A 23,951-nucleotide genomic window follows, 5' to 3' on the forward strand; every position below is an offset into this window, starting at 1 on the left:
ATTTTTTTGTGTCTTACCAGTGGAAAAAAAGTGTGGTTTATACACGGTGCTTTACGGTATACAAAGTGCAAATCAAGCATTTATCCCCCTCCAAAAAAGTAAATTAATTGTAGCATTTTTTTAATTTAAATGCTACATATTGAGATTTAGTAGTAATAGTAATAGTAACCAGTGCCTTGCCACCATGAAATATACCAAAATGTGATATTTTCTTGCAAGTGTTTTTTCCATAAACTGAGAGAACAAGTGATACTTTATTCTAATATGCAAATTGGTTAGAAAATAACAACTAAAATTTTTTGCTTGCAATGTCATGCCTTTGGTGCCCCTTTCAGGTGAATGACCCCTACGCTTACTACTAGAGGTGTTGGGTCTACGAGAATGAGACGAGGCAAGAGTTTAACACTACTCTCCAGTAGGGCTGTCAAAAATAGCACGTTAAGGGCGGTAACTAATTTAATTATGTCAATTTTTTTTGCCTTGCATGTGCATCATGTCAAGCCACACCTCTTTGTTATGACAGCAGACGAGACACAATATACTGTAGTGTCCCCAGTCACACACTGCAGCTCTTTTATAACTTTATTCTGACCTGAACACATTAACAGCAGAGCAATTCCAACAACATATACAGTAGTACCTCGCATAACGTAAACCTCCTTTTACGTAAATTCCACTGAATGTAAAGAATTTATGTAAATTTTTCGCATCGTATTACGTAAGTAATTCCATATAACGTAAAGTCCGTGCAAGCGACAGAGAGACTAACAGAGTACACTTGATGACGCCTTCTGGCTTCACGCTCTCATTAGCTGATTATCGGGGCACCGCCTACGCTCTTATCTCATTGGCTGACTAATCCAGTGCGTCCATGTTTGTATGTGAGTTCCCCACTGATCTAAAAAAAAAGACTGGATCAAGCAACCTATTGTTTTCACGCGCCAAAATTTGAAGCCAGATTTTTTCGATCGCCGCCATCTGCCATCTGATTGGCTGATGATCGGGGCACCGCCTACGCTCTTATCTCATTGGCTGACTTATCCAGCGCGTCCATTGTGTGTGAGCTCCCTTCCTCATCGTAGTCGCCCTTAAACTCGTTTGCACGCATTGAAATCTCTTCTTAATTTCATTACTTTTCTTTGTGTTAAAATGACCGTAGTCATGGAACCTAAACCAAGTGTAAGTGAGAAGAAAAAAAGGGAAAAGTTGTCAATCGAAACAAAGCAGGAAATGATCCAGAAGCATGACGGTGGTATGAAATGAAGTGATGTTGCTAGACTATACGGCCGTTCCCCATCGACCATTATACCTTATTTACCTTATTTTATATTGGAATGTTACTCTACTATGTTTATGCTGTTTTGTTCTATTTTCCCACCATATTTGGTGGACTTTGAATATTTTGAAGGCCCAAAGGTGTGAGTTTGGGAAGATCTTGGAACGGATTAGGCTATTTACATGTATTTTACACTTCGTATAACATAAAATCCCTACAACATAAAGGTTCTTGGAACGGATTATTTACGTTGTAGGGGCGTCTACTGTAGTATATGTATCTCCATCTCACAAACTCTAGTCCACTCGTCATCGGAACAACACTTCCTCACTGTCAATAGATAACCGGGAGGCGTGTTCAGGGACACTCAGAACGTCACAACAGCGTCTTTATTATGTGTGTATATGTAGTATAAATAAAAACAAAAACTAAGAATACTGTAACAGTGGCTATTCTTATTCATTAAAGTGGATGCACAATTTGCTGCATTTAAGTATGTTAGGAAAGGAAATACACTTTTACAATTTTACACTCAAAACATGTGGCTCAAATTATGTGGTTTCTTTGAACGCAACCCCTCATTGCTCTTAATAGCACTGATAAAGTGTGATTAACATGTCCTGCTACTATTACTGTTAGGGAAACACATTTGGTGTGGTATCCTTTAGCTTGGCCTGTGAATATTCTCATTCATCCAGGTCATTGCATTCTCAGGGCATTGAATTTATCGCAGCTGGACTGTTCAGGTTGTTTTAGAAGACATTTTGCCTCTCATAGTATATCTTTTAGCTTGATACACATTTTCAGTTCAATTGGAGCTGTTAATACATACAAATAAATATAACTGTGTCCTATCAATTTATCTCCGTTCATAAAATAAAGTAAAAATGGGCATATTTCACACATCGTTGCAAATGGTGATTAAACATGATTAATTAAATAGAAAACTAACAATTAATTTCATTCAAATTTGTAATCATTTGACATGCCTACTTTTAACAAAAGATAAAACTAAAAAATATTCAAGAAAACATGACAATATATTGTAATCAACTAATTTAATTTCTACTATGTTGCACTCTTCTGCACTCTGTGTGTATGCTATCGGCCCCGCCTCCACCCACCGAGACAAAGAGACCGTGACTGACAAAACGGTTGTTCCGTGGAACAAATGCGCAAAAGTTGTTGAAACCAGTGCACAGAGTTAACCTTCTTCCTGCCTGTTTGGAAGCAAGAAAGGACGAAAACAGACGCATATGCATATGGCAATATAGTGAGGCCAGCAAAATTATCAAAATCATTTTGATTTATTGTGTGATTAATTTATTACTGTCCCAGGCCGAATGCCCACAAGACATTTTCTTTTCTGAACGAGAAATCTTGCTACGGTTTAACCTTGCAAGAACTTGTGGCACGAGAACTGAGATGAGCGTGAGGACGATCATCAACATGGATGGACGGAAAAATTATACAGTGTGGAAGTCTTTTGAAACGGTTAAAGATGAGCCCATGAAAGTAAAGCGCAACTTGTATCAGCAGCTTCTTACATATCACACAGCAACCAACATGACGTATCGTTTAAAATGGATAAGGCTGTTCCGTCAATTTAATGTTATATCCCTACTGTGGATTTTAATCCAAGAAATTAGGCTGCTAACTGAGAGCTTTGTTATTTTTTTTTGTTTTGCAAGATATGTAGTTTATGTGCACTTCGCTGATGTGTGATGCACCCCCTGTGGCCCAAAAGTGGCCGTGTTTTGCTTTTGTTCATCTTGCTTTCTGTGTCACTAAATAAAGGTACTGGTGTTGCACACCTACCATGTCTGTTTATCTGAATGTTTTAGACTTTTTCTTTGAGATGGAAAAAGTCGCAAATGAGATATGTTTATTTGTAAGAATCCCACATTAGCTGTGCTCTAAAAAAAAACAAAAAATGTCTGACGATTAGTCAACTACAAAATGTAACAAATCAGATTCAACTACGAAAATTCTGAGTTAAAGACAGCCCTAATTTATACAGAAAACATTTCATTTATTTAGAAAACATGGAAGGGTTTTCAGCATTTGTCCTGCTTTATATTAAAAAAACACATCAAATCAAGTCATCCTAATAAAATAGATTTTCAAGTGGTATACTAAAATGAAGTAACTCTCTTTATAAGTACACTTGTATACACTTGAGGTGGGGAATTCCATCTTTTTGAAAAAAATCGTTCAAAAGCAGTTTGAAATGACATGAAACCATCAGAAATCCAGAATATACATTCTGATGCAAGCTTTTAAAACAATTGATTAAAATATTTTTTGTTGTCACTGACCCAAACGCATGTCCATGTAACGCAAAGAATGTCTGCCAAAAGCAAAACGGAACGGAATTTAGGAAAAGAGAAGACAATTCCAACCGCAAGTACTTAAATGGGCAAATGTGGAAAACAAGCCAGCAGTCACAGACCAGCATATGTCTTGGATCCTTTTGGGAAAAAAAGACTAATGCAATGAAATTAAAACCTTTCCAATGCTGCAAGTATCATTGCCCTACCACTAAAACTCACTGAACAAGCATGTTCACTTACCCTCATCCAGTTGTAAATATGCCATTTTTACATTTACAGTAACCATCAAAGTCATCATGCACAGAACAAATAATATAGGTAACGTAATTGCTACATAATCTATCAGTCTGCTGATGCTGGCAAAAATGGTCTTATTTCATACTTACTTGTTACGTGCTCATAACTAAAGTGATCTTGACACCAAAACACATTTTAATCTTATTTTCCCTGTGTAAAATAACAATGAACAGCATAGTTCCTGTGTTAGATGTGTGCTCGAATGTTGACATATTTACCCTTTTTTACATTTTTTGTCACTGAAAAATAATCGTGTCAGAAACCTGAGAAGAAGGGGGGAGGTGCCATCACTCAGAGAACCCTCCCTCTTGGAACTATGCATAGAATACATTGGTTTCATATTGTGGTGCATTTTTTGTTGATTTTATGTTGTGAAATATTTTTTTGCTATTGTGGCCATTCTTTGTGTGGGAGGCTTTTGCTGGAACACTCGAGCAGACGGTATAAGCCTGTTGACATTTCCAAAAGACAGCTTTCGCAGCTTTCGATCTTCCTCAGTCCAGCGCTGTAACTAAAGCTGTTATTTTTTATATTAAATTTTAAAACCTTCTAGATTGCGTGATCATACTTCTCCAACAGCAATGCCGTCAAAAGAACCAGGAAGGAAGGCTAAAGAAAAGAAATAGCCTTTAAATTAGCTATTCTTGGAGAAGGTTAAGGCACATGGCCTTTGTGTACAAATAAAAGGTAAGGTAAGGTCAGTGCCTCACCAACCATGAACCTCACCGCACTTCACTGGTACTTTTTAAGTGGACAACCTCTCATGCGACATGCTGGAATTTATCATTCTTTACTGTAGCAACCGTGCAGCCGCTAGTGACACCCTGGTTCTCTTTTCCTTTTTCTGGGTTCATTAGGCCGCTAACAGCAACCAGCTAATGAGCTAGGCTGCACTCATTATTATAATTATAGGACATAACACATATATTTGTTATTCTTATCAACTCATGGTGGTCACTGCCTTGTGAGGGCAGCATACACACCACCATTCATCACCAAGATTTGGCGATCTATCACTCGATAACTGCTTCCGCTCGAAAAGTTGAAAAATGTTACAGCTGATGACAATTGATATATGGTGCATCTAAAAAAAATAAGGACACAATGAGGAAAAAAAATCTATATTTTTTGTCAGTTATTTCAGAAATGGAATACTGTGCTATAAACTCAACATTTGTGAACCATAATGTTTAAAAAAATATATATATATATATATATATATATATATATATATATACTGTACATGTATATATTATGCATATACTGCATATACTCAGGCTGCACAATTCTGCAAAAAATGTTAATCGCGATTTTATTGCTGAAGATTGGAATTCTCCGGGGCAACTTTTTCCACAGGCGCGACACAAATACACACACCACACGTTTTAAAGAAGTCAAACTGTTTTGTATTCCTAATTATTGTTGTTCTTGTTATTATTATTTTAGACTCCTCATTGTCTTGCTCTGCTTCAAAGAATGGTTGAATAGAAGGCCTGAAAATAATCCATAAAGTCAAAAACATGGCAAGTTCATTCACTCTCCAGGACATTCACGCATGTAATAAACAAGTCAAATTGAGCCGATGAATGAATGATGAATGAGACGTTCGCTGGTGGCGTGGGCTGGGGACAGGGTGAAAGTATGAGTCCTTGAGTAAAATGGTAGGGTTTGTTTATGCAGCTCGGAAAGGAAACTGTCCTCATTTAGAATTACAAATTAGATTGCAAGTTATTGTGAATCGAGATCACAATTTTTTCAATCAAATTTCAGTCACTTCCTCTTCAGTACAAAGTTAAAAAAAAAAAAAAAAAAACACAATTCTACCACAGCAACTAACAAAATACATCCATTTATTATTTATTTTTTCCATTGTCAACCACCGGAAGAAAGATTTGTGCTCGTATGAAAGATTTACTGTCATTGTAGTCAAGACATTCAACACATTTCCCACAGCAGCTCTGTTAAATAAGCCTATAAAATATGGCAGAATAATAAATATATAAACAGAAGACTAAAAAAAAACCCAGCACAAATGGAAGAAAACCATTTCAACAAACGGCCTGATCGAAAAACCTCTGGTATATTTAGTATTCTCCTTATGTCACTGGCCGAAGTCATAAGCCAATTTGAGGGGTGAAGACTTAAACGGGTTCCACTGTAAAATCTACTGTAATTTCCGCTGTGTAATACACACCGGTGTTTAACTCGCTCCCACTAAATTTAGAAAGAAAAACTGATTTGTAGTACATATATAAGCCGCACCGGATTATAAACTGCACATGTCCATGTCATAAAATGGCATACTGTGACGTACACGAGTCCATGAGGACCAGGCAGCTCTTTATTTGATAAGAGCCAATTATGAGCTATGAGAAAATTCACAACTAGCTTATCAACCCATCGGAAATTGCAGGAGGTCATAACTTAATATAACAGTCTGACTCACGGTGTCATCTTACAAAGAATGCTAAAATAATCTCACAGCAACTTAACACTCAAAAGGAAGCTAGGAAATATAGCTCAGCGGAGCTCATGAGCTCCCTCTGGTGGCCTGGCCATTGGCCAATGAACTGCTCTGCTGGAAGTAATGTATGATGAGTAGAAGTTAGAATTTTTGTTGTTTGCTATTTTATACTTTTACTGTTTATTTACCAGCTACCTTTTGAGTTGTAAGTTGTTGTGTGATGATTTTAGCGTTCTTTGTAAGATGACACCATGAGTCTGTTATATTGAGTAATGAACTCCCGTGATTTGCGATGGGTTGACAAGCTCGTTGTGAGTTCCCTTATAGCTCGTGATTGGCTCCTTCTAAAGAAAGAGCTTCTGACTCGCTCACTGACTCGCAAGCGGCACAGTATTTAAATGATTAGTAGTAGTTCTAAAGTATAGGAGATGTCCCAAGATTAGAACATGGTCATAAATTTGTGCCATGAAAGCAGAGGACAAGGCCAAGGAACAAGTCTTCGAGTTTGTGTTTCAAACAGGATAGCCTCGTTCAATAGTCCGTAATACGATAATACGTTACCCTGAGGATTCTTTTCAGGCATTGTTGCTGAAAAACATCAAGTCTTTGTGCCAACTGTTTAGTTAGAGACCAGGTCTCACATGCACAGACAGCCAGAGGGACTACTATTAAGTTGAACAGGTGGATTTTAGGTCATACTGTACATCAACCGAGGAGGGAAACCAGATAGGACTTAATTGGCTAAAAACAGCGAGGGCCTTGCCAATTTGCTGGGAAATGTCTGTAGTTGTTCAACCATCTGTCTGTCACAAAAGTTTGGGACTGAGCTGTTCGTTCCCAACTCTGATTTTTCCAGTTGTCACACATAACTTTCATCTTCTTTGTGCGTATTCCCAATCCAGCTTGCGTGACCGACATGTCACATTTGGTAATGGTTTAGTTCTGCACGTGCACCTTCATTTAATCCTTTAGTATCTGACTGAATGGGTGTGTCAATGCATACAGTGCATTATACATTGTCCAAATACGCCCAAAATGTTTACATTTGCAGGCAGTCAGGAGTGTCGAAAGCTCCAGTATGTTGTGTCTTTATCAGCAGCAGCATTTATTTATTTGTTGTGAACAATAACAGGTGGATCTGCTTCAGGCAAATCTGCCTCAGGCCAGTGAGACTACCATTCAGTTGAACAGGTGGATTTTGGTTCGTACGTCAACCAAATTGGAAAACCAGATTTGACCTAATCGGCTAAAAACAGTGAGGGCCTTCTCAATCAGCTGGGATATATCTGTAGTTGTTCCACCATCTGTGGTCACAGAAGTTTGGAGCCGAACGGATCATTCCCAACCCTGACTTTTGCAGTTGATGCACATGACCTTCATCTTCTTTGTGTGTATTCCCAACCTAGCTTGAGACCAACATGTCACATTTAGTAATGATTTAGTTCTGCTTGTGCACCCTCACTTTAGTACCTGACCGAGTGGGCTTGTCAATGGATACGGTATTTCATGCACTGTCTAAATCCTCCCAAAATGTTTACATATACAGGGAGTCGGGAGGGTTGAAAGGTACTACAGTATGTTGTGTATTTTATCAGCATTTCATTCATTCTTGTGAAAAACAGTAATAGGTGAATTTGCTTCAGGCAAATCTGCCTCAGGCCAGTGTGACTAAAATACCAATCAGATGTGGAAAATACATGTTTTTTTTCTGTTTTTTTGTTGTTGTTTTTTTGGCGTGGGGGGTGGGGGCTGTTTAATAAATAAAGCTGCTGCTGCAGATCAGTGCTTCAGTCTGAAGCCACCAGTAGCTGAGAAGCAGTCAGACGATAAATACAAACATATTTCGTTCACAAAACGTCCTAAAGCGAACAGATGGTTTACGTTACATATTTTATGACATTTATCTTGGATATAATTCTCTTTCCTCAGAGGCAGTCTGCATACAGTCAGCAGAATGGTAGCCAGCAGAGATGGGAGGACTTTTCCTCGAGTTTTCGTCCATACAGTGGAACCTCGGTTAGTGTCTTTAATCTCTTCTAAAAGGTCAGACTCAAACCAAAATGTACTCTAACCAAGTAATTGTTTTCCATAAAAAAATCATGTAATTCCAAATTGATCCATTCTAGAGAGCCAAAAGTGCATAATAATAAGATATATATATATTATAGTTTTACATGCACAAAACAATAAAAAATGCATATAAATACATAAAAATGATGATTGAACGAGATAAGTAAACATTTAAAGTTACTTTAACTTCACTGAAGACATGATTGTTAAAGTCGTAATATGGCAGTGAGATCAACACACCACCTTGCTATGAGCTATTTCTTTGATTCAATCGTGTTTCTCACCTTCTTTATCAAAATGCTGGCACTTTCTATGGCTCCATTGTAGGTTATTTTGCAGCCGTGATCAATCAGAAAGGCAGACACCTGTAGAGGCAACTGCTGACGACTACGTCGACAAGCAATGGAGCTGGAGGACAATGACTTCCGGTTCCAGTTTCCACTTGCTCATAGGGTCCTAACAGACGTTTTGTGATTACAAACACAGTTGGACTCACGATGCATATTAATGATATGACAAGACGCTAACCAAGAAATGTATGTGGAAAAAAACCCTGAAAAATACGTATGCTGGTGTATGCTGACGGAAGTTCCACTGCATTATGATTCCGTATTAACAGATTATGATTCCGCATAAATGACCTCCCATCAACCAGGTCTGCATGGATAACATTAGATTTCATTTTATTTACATTGAAAATTCCCTTTGTAACTAGCAGGGGTAACGGGAATGTAAAAAAACAAAACGCGGAAATAGCAAAAGTCGCTAGAAAATGCACGGCAGGAAATCCACTTTGAATAGCGCAGTAGTGTTCCCGCTGAAAATGATGATGATGATGGCTGGGTTTGCTTAGAGATGAGTATAACAAGTGGATCAGACATTTTGATGAGCTAGTTGGGTATCGTGGAGACAGGGATCTGACAATTTCTGAGCCTGGTGATGTCATAATATGCAAATTAGATGAGCAAATTTACTCCCACCACAAACTTCAGGTCATACTGATGATTTTTCTTATTTCCAGTATGCCTTTATCTCTGACCATTTTCAAGCTACAACCGTTTGAAATAGTATTATCAAAACTAAATATTTTCTTGAAAAAACTCTGGCACCTAAAGGGTTAAGAAGATGGAAAATAATATTTTAGCTCGCTGATTAGTAGCTGGTCATTTCGAGCAAACAATACCGTGTAATTGAAGAAGGAAGTGTGTGTCTCAGTCGTTATATGCTCCACCACAGTAGGTGTCTTTATTTTAGTTTGCACACTGCAAAAACTCAAAATCTTATCAAGAATATTTGTCTTTTGTCCAGTCAGTCAGTTCAGTTTTATGAATGCACAGCCATCAACATACTGTGATATATAATTTAGTCTTGTAATGTCAGTTAACCAATAAATGATCTCCTTTTTCAGTACACATATCACAATGTCGGATGAATAAATTCATGTACAAAGCAGCATTATGCAGTCATCAGACCCAAGAAAATACCATTTGTTCCTACGCACAATGTGAACGTAAGAAATAAAACGACTGATTATCTAAAAAAGGAAACCAACTAGTTCTTATATTAAGTGAAATGGATGATTTGCTCGTGTATTTATAATTGCTCTTTAACCAAGCAAAAATACATTTTGTCCAATTACTCGATTCATCGAAGGAATTTTCAGGAAAATACTTGATTACATAAATGTTGGAGAGCTGCAGTCCTACTTATTTTATAACCTTTTTCTGGATTTTATTTCATGTTTTACATTCTGTCTGTATTACAATAAGCCTACCATAAAATGATGTACTGTTGTTTTCTTTGTAAGAAGCTTAACTTACAAAATCAGCAGGGGATCAAATACTTATTCCTCCATTGTATATTTACGGTCGGACTTTTCCAACACCGTCCTTGTGAAGTCTTCAGCATGGTTGTTTAAGTAAGTTTACATGGACCACAAATAAGAGGCTCACACTTGAGTCACCTTAGGCACTTGTCGATCAAGGTCACCCAGTCAGAGAACAGAATGCATTGTTTCCCCAATCCACACTTTGTTCAGCCTTTGTTGCACATCATCCTTCCTCTTATCCCTGCCCCCTGTTTTTGCAGTAGGAGAAAACAGTATGTATCCCATCCAACCCCCCCAAGCCACTCAAACCAACACCAGCCAGAGAAAGACACACTCCACCAGCCAAAGGCAGGCCCAGCCAGGCAGCAATAGCTGGTAATATCAAAATGAATGCATGCACAGCACAATACAGTACAAATATTTCTATTAAGAGGTTTCTTACCCAGCACACTCAGTTCTGCGCTTGCAGTGATGTTGTGGTTCTTGTTGGCAGCTGTGCAGCTATAACTGCCGGAGTCATCGTCAGTGACACTCCTAATGATGAGATTGCTTCCCGCCAACAGAGAATACTTCTTATTCCTACAGGGAAAAAGAGCTGCATTATTTTTATGCTTATGTTTTTTTTTTTTTTGCATCCCTGAAGGAAATTTAATGATCACTCTTCTGTACACTATTAGTGCACTACATCAGACCACACAGGCAAAAAAAACAACCCCCCCACCACCCAAGACCTTTTCTATAAAACAGCTCTATACACTGTTCTTTTATTAGACAAACTACAGTGGATCCCTGCATATTTGCAATCCAGATGTTATTTTTCCTCTAAATATATCATATCAAATGTCTTTATGCTTCATTGATCATGTTTTTCGTCAAGCGTCGAGTGTTCGTCGGCAGTCCTTAAACGCACCATAGTTGCTATGAGACACAAAAGTGAAACTTCTATATAACAATCCAGCCTCACAAGTTAATATATGATGGTAAGTCATTACTGGAACTGCAACAGGCAAGCAGCTTTGGACGTAGAGCTGTTGTCAAGCTAGCACATGACTGATTCATCTGTTCTATCGATGATCTTTTTCATTCATTTGTGGTGAGTCGCAATACATTTTACACTTAAAATGTGTAATAAGTGTCTGAGGCATATTTAGGGCTTAAACCTGGATTGTGTCATGAGTGAACAATGGCAATTGAAGTGAGAAGGGGAGGGTTCTGGAGCTGAATGTAATCTAATAATTTTGCAACAGTCACTTAGGAGAATGTCAACAGCAAGCTTGCATGAGGGTTTGGAGGGAAGGAGCGAACCATGTGTTAAAAATAGACATTATTATTACTTACTCACAGATTTGATTTCGGCATTCGCTGATAGCCTTGGAACGTAACCCCCACCAAGAGAGGTGGTCATGTTTACATTTAATGATCTGCTCCTTGTATCACATGCGGAGAAACGAAAGTTGTTAAACAACACGTTGTGGATTATTTTGGAATCTTTCTATTGCTTTCTATTATGAACGTTTGTGAAATGCAAGAGGAGCGACTGCAATACAGTTGAATATACTGCCTGCGTGTATGTGTGCACAGGCTGGTATTGGTTTTAGTTTAGTTTAGCTAATTTCAAACATGCATTCAAGGTTACATCTCATATTTACAGTTCCACAGTTCAACATGACCAAAAAGGAGTAGGAAGAAGCAGAGCTTATTTAACCTGTGGCCCCAGGGCCGCATGCGGCTCCTACAGGTTTATGCTTCTGTTTAGTCACTACTTCGTCTCTTCTGACGCCGTCATGAGGCTTTCAAAGTACTGCGTCGAAGTTGAGCTTGTGCAGAGCAATTATCTGCCAAAGTGCAAGGGTCAGTGTTTTCTGGTGAGTCAACACTGTGAGAGAGCATGATGCTGGTCGACCATGTTGCTTGTTAGTTTCCTTTGTCCCCAATGAACAATGGCAAAAAAAAGCAACACGTAGAGTGGTTCTGGAACTTGAAGTAAGTGATGTGTCACAACACTTTTATTGCAAATATTGATGAGAAATCAGTGGAGAAGGCTTAGGAAACATGACTAATTGCCAAGTGGCAACAGGTGTGGCTTGTCACTCCGCCAGGAGGAAAAGGAAGGCAGAAAAGGGACGTGACAATACGCTTCAGGGAACTATAATGTAGCGTTACCTTTAATTTAGTGACCGAATAGGTTTTGTGGCTCCAAGGGGCTTTTAATTTGGTGGAAACGGGCCCAAATGCCTCTTTTGATGCTTGAGCTAGGGAAAAGGCAAAAGTGCAACACTACCTCCGCAGGGGAACCCGGCCGTGTCTCCCAAACTCCTGAATGCACACGTCCAATGCCCAACGCCCCAGTGCCCTCCTCACGACCCCTGCCTCCAACAAGGAGCCGAGCGTCAAAACCCACAAGGACACGGGATCCATGCACAGGCCGATAAGTCTGACGGTTTGTTCAGATTAGATCCACAAGGTGTATTGATTATTAGTGATATTTAACTTTTTAAATCTACTTCTTATATCTATTTATGTATTTTTTTCATGAATGTTAAATGTCCCAGCTATGAACCAGCACCATGTTTGTCTAGACATAAATATCATTGATTATTTTTATGCACACTTTGTGACTGGCTGTTGTAGGCCAGCCCTTGTACTGCTCCCATAGTCGATCAATTCCCACAGTTGAACGGGTATGAAGTAAGTGTTTTCCTCTGCCTGAATGTTTGCATTGACCAAACCATGAAAGAGATGCCAACAAATGTGACTTTTACAGATATTCCAGGTGACGACACAAGGAAGGAGCAGACCACTAGTAGTTACGTTGCCTGAAAATATACCCTAATTCATTTTGCACATATACATCTATGTCTAATGAAAAACACAAACAGACCGAGTTTCGATCACTTCGTCTCCTCTTCGCCATTGAATGCTCGGAGTGGGGTATCCGGAGATGGAACATTCCAGCACAGCATCAGTTCCCAGCACAGCAGTTACCCTCAAAGGACGTTGAAGAAACTGCAGGTTTCGGTTCAGACCAGGCTCTGAGTGAAAGAGAGACAGGTGTGAAAATCTGAAGGGTAAACCATAAAGACATTTGCATTAACCAAATCACTTCAAGGGATCAAAATGACACACATTTTCAAACCTAGAAAAAAATCCTCCCGGAAAACACTACTATAATTATTTAACATTTAAAAATGGACTCTGATGCATCTCAATTCAAAACAGTTTTCCACTTGTTTTTGTTTGTTTGTTTGTTTTTTTAAATCAGTGTGAAAAGCGGAGCAGGTATTTACTTCCTGAGCGCCACAACCGCTATATAAGTATTTTGTCACTTTCCTGACCACAGACCTTGACAACAAAAACAGGATTGGGGAATTCAGAGCAGAAGAAGGAAAAGCATATGTCAGTTCAGATCAAGGAGATGCATGAATTACCAAGCAGACTGCAAAGATTAAAAAGCAACAACACAAGAAAATGCTTTTTACAACTTAAAGAAGACTGCTGAGGAGCAAAAAAGGCAACCGGGAATCTCCAAGGTATTGGCAAGAAACTGAGAGATGACATAATCAATAATCAAATTCATAATCCAACCACCGCATGGGTGTGGCATATCAAGATGCTGATTAGACAGCATGATTGCACAGGTGTGCCTTAGGTTGGCCAAAATAAAAGGCCACTCCATAATGTGCAGTGACACTGCTTTGGGGGTGATGTGGAGGGATCCAAAAACCAGTCAGTATCTGCTGTGACCACCATTTGCCTCAAATACCGTATACGCCAACATGGAAGCTTTGTGTTTTTAGCATCAACATTTCAATTTTTCCCCCTTACATTACGCCTTTTTGCACTTTTTCCTTCTTGTTTGCTGCTTTAGGAAGTGAATCCGTAGTACGTGACACAAGTCAATATGAAATGAGCTGCGGGACACAAATGACTGTATGACAAAAATTGTCCATTGAGACAAGTCACTAAGAAGTAAAAGAACAAAGACCAACTGTGGATGACAAATTGATTGCAAAATGCTTGTAAAAAGACGATAGAGTAAATTTGTAAAACAAATAACTCAAGTATTGTATGGCAATCAGTCATTAAATGCAGTATGAGAAGTATAAATTAGCATCTAACAAGTATGTAGGAAAGAATACCACAGTAAAGTATTAGACAAGAACAAAAGCATGAGAGGAACATGGGACGTCTTAAACGACATTATCAAAAAGCTTTGATTTCTATTCTGTTGCTTCAATAATCCAGTCAACGAGTGGCCGAAATTTAAAATATGTGGAAATTGTTTCTGAATGAGTGTTATAGACCACACATGAGAGCGGTGGTACGGATACGTGGTCTGTGTGGCGGGGAACAGCGCAGAGTGGCGATAGAGAGAAAAGCAGGCTCAAAGAAAAACAGTGTTGGGTGAAAGAGTAGAAAGTGCACAAAGGAAACGACAAAAACTGTCTAAAATACAAACAACATGGTGCAATGTTTGCACTGTCAAATGGAGCTGGCCTTCCACAGCAGTACTACATCCATGCGTCCTTAGCAACCTGCGTATTTACACAGCAAACAACCAGAAACAAGGTACATGTCTACTTTGGCAGCAAACACCGCCTTATATGCGTGACTCACATAACCAAAGGTCTCTTCAAATACATGGGGGCATGTGAAAACATGTTAGCATATTAATGAATATTAATTTCTCCAATTATCAAACACAACTTCTCTAATTAATAGCTTTTGAAATGTGTATGTGTTAAATTGTTAAATACATGGTCACACAATTTTGAATATATATTAATAATAAAAAATAATAATAACATTAATAATAATAATAATAATAATAACAATAATAAAGGTTATGGCCAGCAGCAAATTATTTGTTTATTTCAACCGTTTTCCATAAAATCTGCACTGAAGCTATAAAGTTACCAGATTACTTGTCAATAGAGTATATTACTCAATTACTAGAATCAATAGCTGCAGGCCAAGTTCAAAGATCAATATTTGCATGGAAATCCAACAAAGGGAAATATAGATAAAGCCTTCAATAACTACTTTGTAAATATTGGAAAAGACCCCCAATTCCATGTCATTTTAGGACTGGAATGATACCATAGTGCAGATGGAAATTCCCAGTTCAAACTTCCTCCCTGAAGCAACAGATAAGGAAACAATTGGTAATGTGAATTGCAAATCTAAAATATCCACAGACCACATCGTATTAAAATGGATTTCACAGACCACAATATTTTAAAATATAGTTCAGCACATGCCTAAGAACGTGACACCCACTCATGATTAAAAAAATATTCACCGGTTTTATCAATGCATTTGTTATCACGCGTATCCTGTGTTTTTTCACCGGGGAGCTGAAGCTGATCCCAGCTGACGTTAGAGTAAAATATTCTAAAGCAGGGGTTCCCGTTATGTCGATCGCAAGCTACCGGTCGATCCCGAAGGTAATGGGGGTCGATCGTGTAAATGTCACTTTGTAGATGTCATATGACATCAGTCAGCTGACATTAAAGGAAGACTGCACTTTTTTTTTTTATTTTGCCCATCATTCACAATTCTTATTTGAGACATGAATACGACATGAATCTTTGTTTTCTGAGCGTTCTAAAGATATAAAAACACATTTAAAGAGACGACTCACTACCGCATGTAATGGGGAACACCGACAAATACCGACAAATACTGCTATTAAAACACCTCCAAAAACCTCCAACAAGGTTTTGTGGTTTTATATGCATGCTGTAACCATGCAGTAACAAGTACATTCATGATAACGTGTAATATTACAGTATTCTGCCATATTTTGGTCCTTTTAAGCATTACCGCAACTTGCTTCCTGGGCGCTTGATTTCACATACAGTCGCAACATAGAAACAAACGCCTAAACCTAGCGTTAACTTTTCCAAACTCAAAAATAAAAACATAGCAGCAGCTCCAATATGTATCTTTACTCTTCGGTAGTTTCCTGAGGCGTTGTGACTTGCTGCGGTCAAGTCTGTGGTGAACCTAGGCACTAGCCGGCTGTAGCTAGCCGGTGTGCTGTGCCAAGGTGTCAATACGCCAGCAACCTAGTCCGATCGGCGTAAAAATGTTAATAATGATAACTGTCGCTGTAGCTTGGTGAATACACACGTCACATTATATGCAAATTGTTGGCACTTTCTGGATTTTTTTCCCCCGAAGGCTTTATAGGCAGAATAAGTGTTTCCCATTACGTGCAGTCTTAGCTCTGTTTTTATATCTATTTTATATATGCCTATATCTTTAACAAGTTATTCGTTCATTTGTAGCAGCTAGTTATGGAGAAAAAAAGTGTTGTTTGATGGCTTTGCTTCACGTCCTGAACTCCACTATAGAAATGCATGTTATCTACACTTCCGTTTATTACGCTGTTACTTCATGATTCATTGGAAAATGTGCCATTGCTGAAACCTTTTTAATACGTTGCCTTGACTTCAGCTGAATTGTCTTTTGCATAGTCATTTCGTTTGTTGTGTATCTGTATTATTTGATAGCAAATGCTAAGTGGACATAATACATAAACTGTGTGTCTGCTGAACGCTACATACGTATTTTCACTGACATTTTACTGGCACTCAGGTTATGTACACAACTATTAAGGAATTATGTTAATTATCTTTAATGCCATATTGAATTGAATTGTGAATTATTGAATGATATCAACTATTTTCATTACCTGTAAACTTTGAAACTGTGCGTGTGAAATACTAATCATTAGTATTAGTATAGTAGTTTCAAAGTTGACCGGTTATATTTTATATATATCTTATATGTTTTATAGTAATAGATGCTAAAAAAGGTGTGTGCACCCCTGCTATACAGTGTTGTGAAAAAGTGTCCTGATTTCTTTCTTTTCTTGCATGTTTGTCACACTTAAATGTTTCGGATCATCAAACAAATTTTAATATTAGTCAGTGACAACACAACTGAACACAAAATGCAGTTTTTAAATGAAACTTTTTATCATTATGGGAGCAAAAACTCCAAACCTACAAGACCTTGTGTGAAAAGTGATTGCCCCCGGCTGTTAAAACATCATTTAGCTGAGATGAATTCAGATCTATCAGTCTGGAAAAGGTTATTAAAGCCATTTCTAAAGCTTTGGGACTCAGGAAGGAGAACAAACACTTTTTCAAACAACTGCATACATAAATACTCATATTTATAAATATAGTAACTATATGTCTATATATGTTTTATTTTCTGGTAATTTTAAAGGTGTGAGCTCACCTGTTCTATAGTCTGTAGTACACCCTGGACTCATCACCAGTCAGTCACTACAAATGACTCATTCTCAAGAGCCATTAAATATATTAATTTAGTCATTGACTTCCATGCTGGATCTCCAGCTAAAGGCTTCCCCGCCAGGGCTGTTAAGTGTCGTCCACAATGTATGTTAAGTATGCACTTGTGTAGCTGGCATGCAAGATAACTTGTCCTCCTGTGATAAAAGCTGTGGGCTATCATTTCAAGCAGTGGTTCTCCACTGGTTTGGCAGCGGGACCCACCATCGCCCCTGCTAATTTAGCACATTGAAAATCCTGTACTGTATATGCTCCAACAAATACAATGATGAGTTTTGACATGGATATTTCAAACACGTCCAAATATGACAAATAAATAGACAACTAATATGTAAGATGTTTCACTTACATATAAACAGCTGATATTTAATAACCATAACATGCTTACAGGCAAACACTTTAAGGCTCAAAAAGAGACAAGGCTGACACAGTCAACATCATAATGGCAGTCGACTTCGAACAAATGTTTTTCGATGTTCTTCTATGACAGCAGGTTTCAAATAGCACTACAGAGTAGGGCTGCAGCTATCAAATATTTTAGTAATCGAGTATTTTACTGAATTTTTTTTGGATTTTGTAAACAGTGGTTGGATTCCTCGGACTGGATGGCCGACTGTCGGCGGCGGTACAGGAAACCAGGTTTGCTGACAGCCTGGGGTCCTGCTGGAGTGCCATGAAGCTGCTCTCGCATCCAAAGTCTCTTTAAAGAAGGTGTCTGATCTTCTAAGTTTCACCAGTGATTTTGAAAAAGTAAGCCAGACATGTTTTTGTCTAAATTTATGGTTCCCTTTTCATTCTATGTAGTCCAGGAGTCACCACTGTGGTGACTCCTGTGGTTTTAATTAAACCACCTTTAAAATGACCTATAGATCTGAAAGCGCATTTTGTATGAGATGTAAGTGCTTTTGTTAGTGCCAATAAAAATGATGATATCTGCAGTCTTTAACAACCCTTTTAACGACTATGAACTGTTAAAAACTATAAAGTCAATCAGCCTAGCCAAGGACAAAATGTGAAAGTGGTCTTGATTTTAAAAATTGCTCATCAGTCAAGTCATGAGTCTCTTAACCCATTAGAATTTGTGCTTAAGGTAAAATGATATCGCGGTGGAACACATAGAAGACACGTGTTTATTTTTAAATAATACTATTAAGTAATTCATGTGTGATGTTACATGTTGTGAAAGAGGGGTATCTAATCCAAACTTGTGACCTTTAAAGCAGCGGTCCCCAACCTATTTTGACCAATCAAATTAAAAGCACAAAATGAACACAGACCCACCATCCACTACAGGATGGTGATGAGGAGAAGCGGTATAGAAAATGGATGGATGGAAGATTATTGCATCACTGTTTGATGTGTGTGGTAAAAGGCAGCAAATATTCACATTAGCAGTTAATAACATCATCAAAACTTACCTTTATGCATTCCCACACAGTATCAGCATTTGAGACCAAATATGGGATGAAAGAAAAGCAGTAAAAAAAAAACGTTCTGTGCAGCGTGGGAGAAAGTTAGCACACACACAAGAACCGTCCAACAGACGGTCCAACATACACATGCAAAAACTATGGGATGTGTAACTATGTATATATAACTGTGTATATATATATAAAAATATATATATATATATATATATATATATATATATATATATATATATATATATATATATATTTTATAAAATAATGGCCAATATTTCCAAAATGTATATGCATTTACATAAAATTTGACATGGTTATTTTCAAATTTATTTTTTAAGTGTATTTTTTTTTTTTTTAATTATTGCACCTGAAAGCTTCCCAGCGACCCAGTGGTTTGGCACACCTGCTCTAAAAACTGTACTATTTGAATCCTCAATCTTGCAAGGTTGAGGGTATATCAGAAATATCCATCCATCCATTTTCTATACCGCTTCTCCTGTTTAGGGTCGCGGGGGTATGCTGGAGCCTATCCCAGCTGACTTCGGGCGAGAGGCGGGGTACACCCTGGACTGGTCGTCACATTCACATTCATACCTATGGACAATTTAGAGTCACCAATTAACCTAACATGCATGTTTTTGGAATGTGGGAGGAAACCGGAGTACCGGGACACACAGAAATGCCCCAGGGGAGAATCGAACCCAGGTCTTCCCGACACTGTGTGGCCAACGTGCTAACCACTAGACCACCGTGCGGCCTATCATAAATATGATAAATGTCTGTTACACCCACGCCACTCTTTATTATTGATGTTTATGTTGAAGATGGTGCATATTCCTCTTATCTAAACATAGAAATATATCTAAATACAAATGAAACTGACACCAAAATAGTGCATTAAAGACAATTACTGACATTTGTGTCAATTCTCGCCTAACACTGAAAAATGCAATTGTCCTTGAATGTATCATTGGCTGTAAACCAATGAATCTTCAGATTACAGACGGTCAGTGAACTGTCAAAAACACAACAGTAAACATTTTAAGCAAGTATCAAAACCGATTACTTTGCACAGGGAACCCAACATTGCACTCAACTTGAGTAATTCAACCTGCGTAATTGACCAGGAGATCAAAGAGGCAACTTACAGTCTCATGTACGCATAAACATCGCTGACGTGGAATCTAAGTGTCCATATGAAAAGGAAGGAGACTTCAATGACGAGACAAAGTTACTGTTCCTCTGATGGCTGCCACCTGCTGACTAACGGGGTGCTTGATTGAGGTGGGCGGAGCCCATAGAGGAGGAAATAATTGCTATAAGTTGCAGATGCGTTCAAAGTGTCCAGGAACAAGTAAACTTAAACCTTTTGAACATATGTTACATTGGGCGTTCATGTTATGTTAAATGTATTCCTTATTAGAAAATATGTCAACTGGACACTTTTTGTGCTTAGTACCACAAATGTACTTTGAATTGAACGAACAACATATATTCATTGAAAATTACAGAAGCACACATTGTTTCAGTGTTATTGAGTGTGTTAAGATTTGTTCTATTGTAACACATAAGCAAGTCAGGCTTTCCACAAAAATTTTAAGGCAAAAAGCATTCATTGAAGAAATTTGGTAAGAAGAGCTGAGCTACAATATTTATCACCCTATTAAAGTATTACAATTGCTAAATGGTGTGCTAATCTTGTTTGTTACATTTACGAGTCTCATTTGCAAGTGCACATTTACGCTCAGTTTGTCCTAGAGGTATTTCTGTAGTCACCTACTATGGAGATGTACATTAGCTTTGTCCCATTTCGGGGTCTGCATCCTTCAGCGACCCAGCCTATGTAGCCGACAAAGGCTGGGTCCTAAAGCCGCAGCTGGAGCGATGCAAAATGGGACGGTCTGGCCTTCAGAACATGTCCTGGTTGCGTCATGTGTTCACACCCTCTCGCTTCTTGCGATATGCCGTTGGGTCCGCAAAGTACAAAAAAAAAAAAAAAGATGCAAAGACTGAACAAAATATAAAATATGAAGCCACGGTTGTTGTTTTATATTTATTTTGGGTTTATGTGTTGCTGGAAGGGGAAGAGCAGCCATCTGTTGGCAGATTTATCTCCAGCTCAAAGAGAAGCCTTGCATTTTGAACCATAATAATAACTACTTTGTATGGCACTTTGGTCAACATGGTTATTTTTTAAATAGTTTTTATATATAGATTGGAGCATGAAGAGGTTGTTTGGCTATCTACACGTCACGTGATGCATTATTATTATATTATTATTAATAGTTATTATTATTATTATTCAATAGTTATGCAATATTTTAAGGAGGAGTTCTTTTGTACTTAGATGTTTGTGAATGATTATTTGTTTGTGTAATCCCTCATTTATCGAGGTTAATTGGTTGCAGACCTGGCCGCGATACGTGAATTTCTGCAAAGTAGGATTAAAATTATTAAACAGAATATTTTCATAGTTATGGCATAAAAAAACGTGTTTACGATCTTCTAAATGTGTTTTTTTACATTATTAGAGCCATCTACACATGAAATAACACCCATATGATCACCTTTACCTTTGTATTACCCAATATAGTAGACATTCAGCTCTTTCTGCTGGCTGTCAACAAAGGCGGTCGCATCTTTCCCCCTCTCCTCTCCCTTATCTTCCCTGCTTTGCTTCTCATGTCTCATTTTAGTCCTGTTTCATACTTTTCAGAGTCTCTCTCTGCACTGCTCTCCAAATCAAAATCATGGAACTGATCAACTGGTCTCTCCAGTTGACAAGGTCTTCTCGGCGAGAAGCTCGGGTTTGGGGGAACCTGTCTGCTCTGATGGAAGGTTCACCGCCGGGTACATGATAGACAGTTGGGGGAAGTGGAAGGTCATGTGCCTGGCGATTATTCTTTCCGTGGAGGACATCAAAAATAATAACAGGTCTGTTGCTGATTGGATTAGGCACTGCTCTGTGCTCGGTGTATCGCAGAATTCCTAAGACAGACGCAGCGGTTCAACGCGCCCAACAGCTGCCCGTCATGACTGATAAGATGGGTAAAGCTGTTATCACTGTGAATCACAACAAGGAAACATCTTGGCTTCCGGCTTTGCAAAGGCAGATGGATCGATGGAGAGACCAGAATGGACAAACAGAGTAGCCAGGTCTATTGGAATGTGGCTACTCGCACAAACCCAAACAACCTAATCTGCATTCCGGCCTCCCCCCTCGGCACTGGCCTATCCAAGGTCGCTGCTCGAACAACAACTCCTCCAGGAGATTGCTGCAGTGGGACGCTCTGGTCCCCTCCTCTTCTTCTTTCACAGACACCTGTTGTTTGGTGTCTCTGTCTGGGGCCCGCTCACAGTCGTCTCCATGGCAACTGCTGTGTTATCACGATGACACCCTGCGGACTTGAGGCTCCAAGATTGGGCACTAGTCTGGGCAAACTTCTTCAGGCGTACACACATGCATCCAAGGACGGTCACAGCCACATAAGCACACATATCCCTTCCCCCACCCCATACCTTTGTCCCCAATATAGTTAGGGAACAAGGGCCCTATGATTTCCGTGTTAAGTGTTAAATGCGGAATCTCATGGAAATTGACAGTGTGCATAAAATCAAATGCTGAAACCGTGAGAAGAAGGAACATTCATAGCGGCATGTCCTCACTAACACTAACCTGCCACCTCCTGAACTAAACATGTCGAGACGGCAACCGGAAACATTGGCTAAGTCGGCGAAAAAAAATTGAAACTCTTATTTGACACCAAGAGTGATCTTGCGTACAGCAATTGCCAGTGTAAGCTAACTTGGTTAGCTTAGTTTAGCGGAGCATGCTAATGCGGCTGCGTGTGCCACTCAGGCTGTATGAGTTGGGCTTTAGTGCTTGTTAATGTAACCGAGCGTTTTAGGATGGCTGATGACTTTGTACAAGCTGTGTCTGCTAAAAGGACGACAGCCACGACTGCAAGAGGCACTCAAATAGCTATCACTTAGCAAGGGTCAAAACCTATTTTCAGCACACATCACACTTCCCGCCTTCATACTAACAGCAGTGCACATCCTGTGATAGTGGCAATAAAATAAGATTGAAATAAGATTTAAAAATAGCTACTACAACGATGTCTTCTTTAACCACAAGCACGGATATGATCGTTTGTTGAGTTCCTGTGATGCTTACAGTGCCGTTCCAGGAAGTGAATTAGTAGTGTCTATTCTAGACTACTTCGGACTATCTCATGTTTTGATAGAAGTCATATGCAACAATCGTTTGTAGATCTGACAAATCTTAAGCAACGTTGATCAAACATGAAATTACAGTCGTCCCTTGTTTAATTAGTTCCAGTCCCGGCCGCAATAAATACATTTCCGCGATATAGGCTTAAATGTTAATAAATGGAATATGTTCGTAGTTAGAGCATACAAAACCTGTTTATGACTTTCTAAATCCGTGTTTTACATTATTAAAGCTCTGTAGATGTGAAATAACCTTTACACTCATATTATTAATTTTTTACAAGACATTGTGCAACTCTTATACTGTAGGGACTCGAGACGGACCCTAGCTAGTGAGCTAACAAGCTAGTGAGTTATCCAGTTAGCCTCGATTTTATTTCTTCTAAACTTAAGAAGTCAAAATTGACCACTTCCAAACGCAGAATGGGAGAAGACATGCATTCACGCAATGTTAAGGTAATGTAATGTAATGGAAGGCAGTGTCTTAATGTTTTGTGTCATTACTGCCGCCTAGTGACCAGAATACTACATATCACTTGTATTTCAATATGTTTTGACTAATAATAGGCCACAGTCTACCACGAAACAGTGATCATTTATCAATTAATTAACTTCAGAAAAAAACGCAATATAGCGAGGGTGCCATAATCAAGCCATAATTGCGAGGGATGACTGCACTACAATTTCTGCTTGGGCAT

General features: G+C 38.7%; 1 protein-coding gene across 3 annotated transcripts in view; it reads right to left on the minus strand.

The window, feature by feature from the left end:
- Positions 1–23,951, minus strand: part of dcc (DCC netrin 1 receptor) — a 367,931-nt gene that overhangs the window by 207,516 nt on the left and 136,464 nt on the right. For all 3 annotated transcript variants that reach the window (XM_054756233.1, XM_054756232.1, XM_054756234.1), the window contains exons 4-5: positions 13,150–13,300; positions 10,711–10,847 (exon numbers count right to left, since the gene is read on the minus strand). In XM_054756233.1, coding sequence (XP_054612208.1) covers positions 10,711–10,847; positions 13,150–13,300 — 288 coding nt within the window. The remainder of the gene's footprint in view (positions 1–10,710; positions 10,848–13,149; positions 13,301–23,951) is intronic.

This window comes from Dunckerocampus dactyliophorus, chromosome 17 (genome assembly GCF_027744805.1).
Source record: "Dunckerocampus dactyliophorus isolate RoL2022-P2 chromosome 17, RoL_Ddac_1.1, whole genome shotgun sequence".
In the NCBI taxonomy this organism is placed as follows: Eukaryota; Metazoa; Chordata; class Actinopteri; order Syngnathiformes; family Syngnathidae; genus Dunckerocampus; species Dunckerocampus dactyliophorus.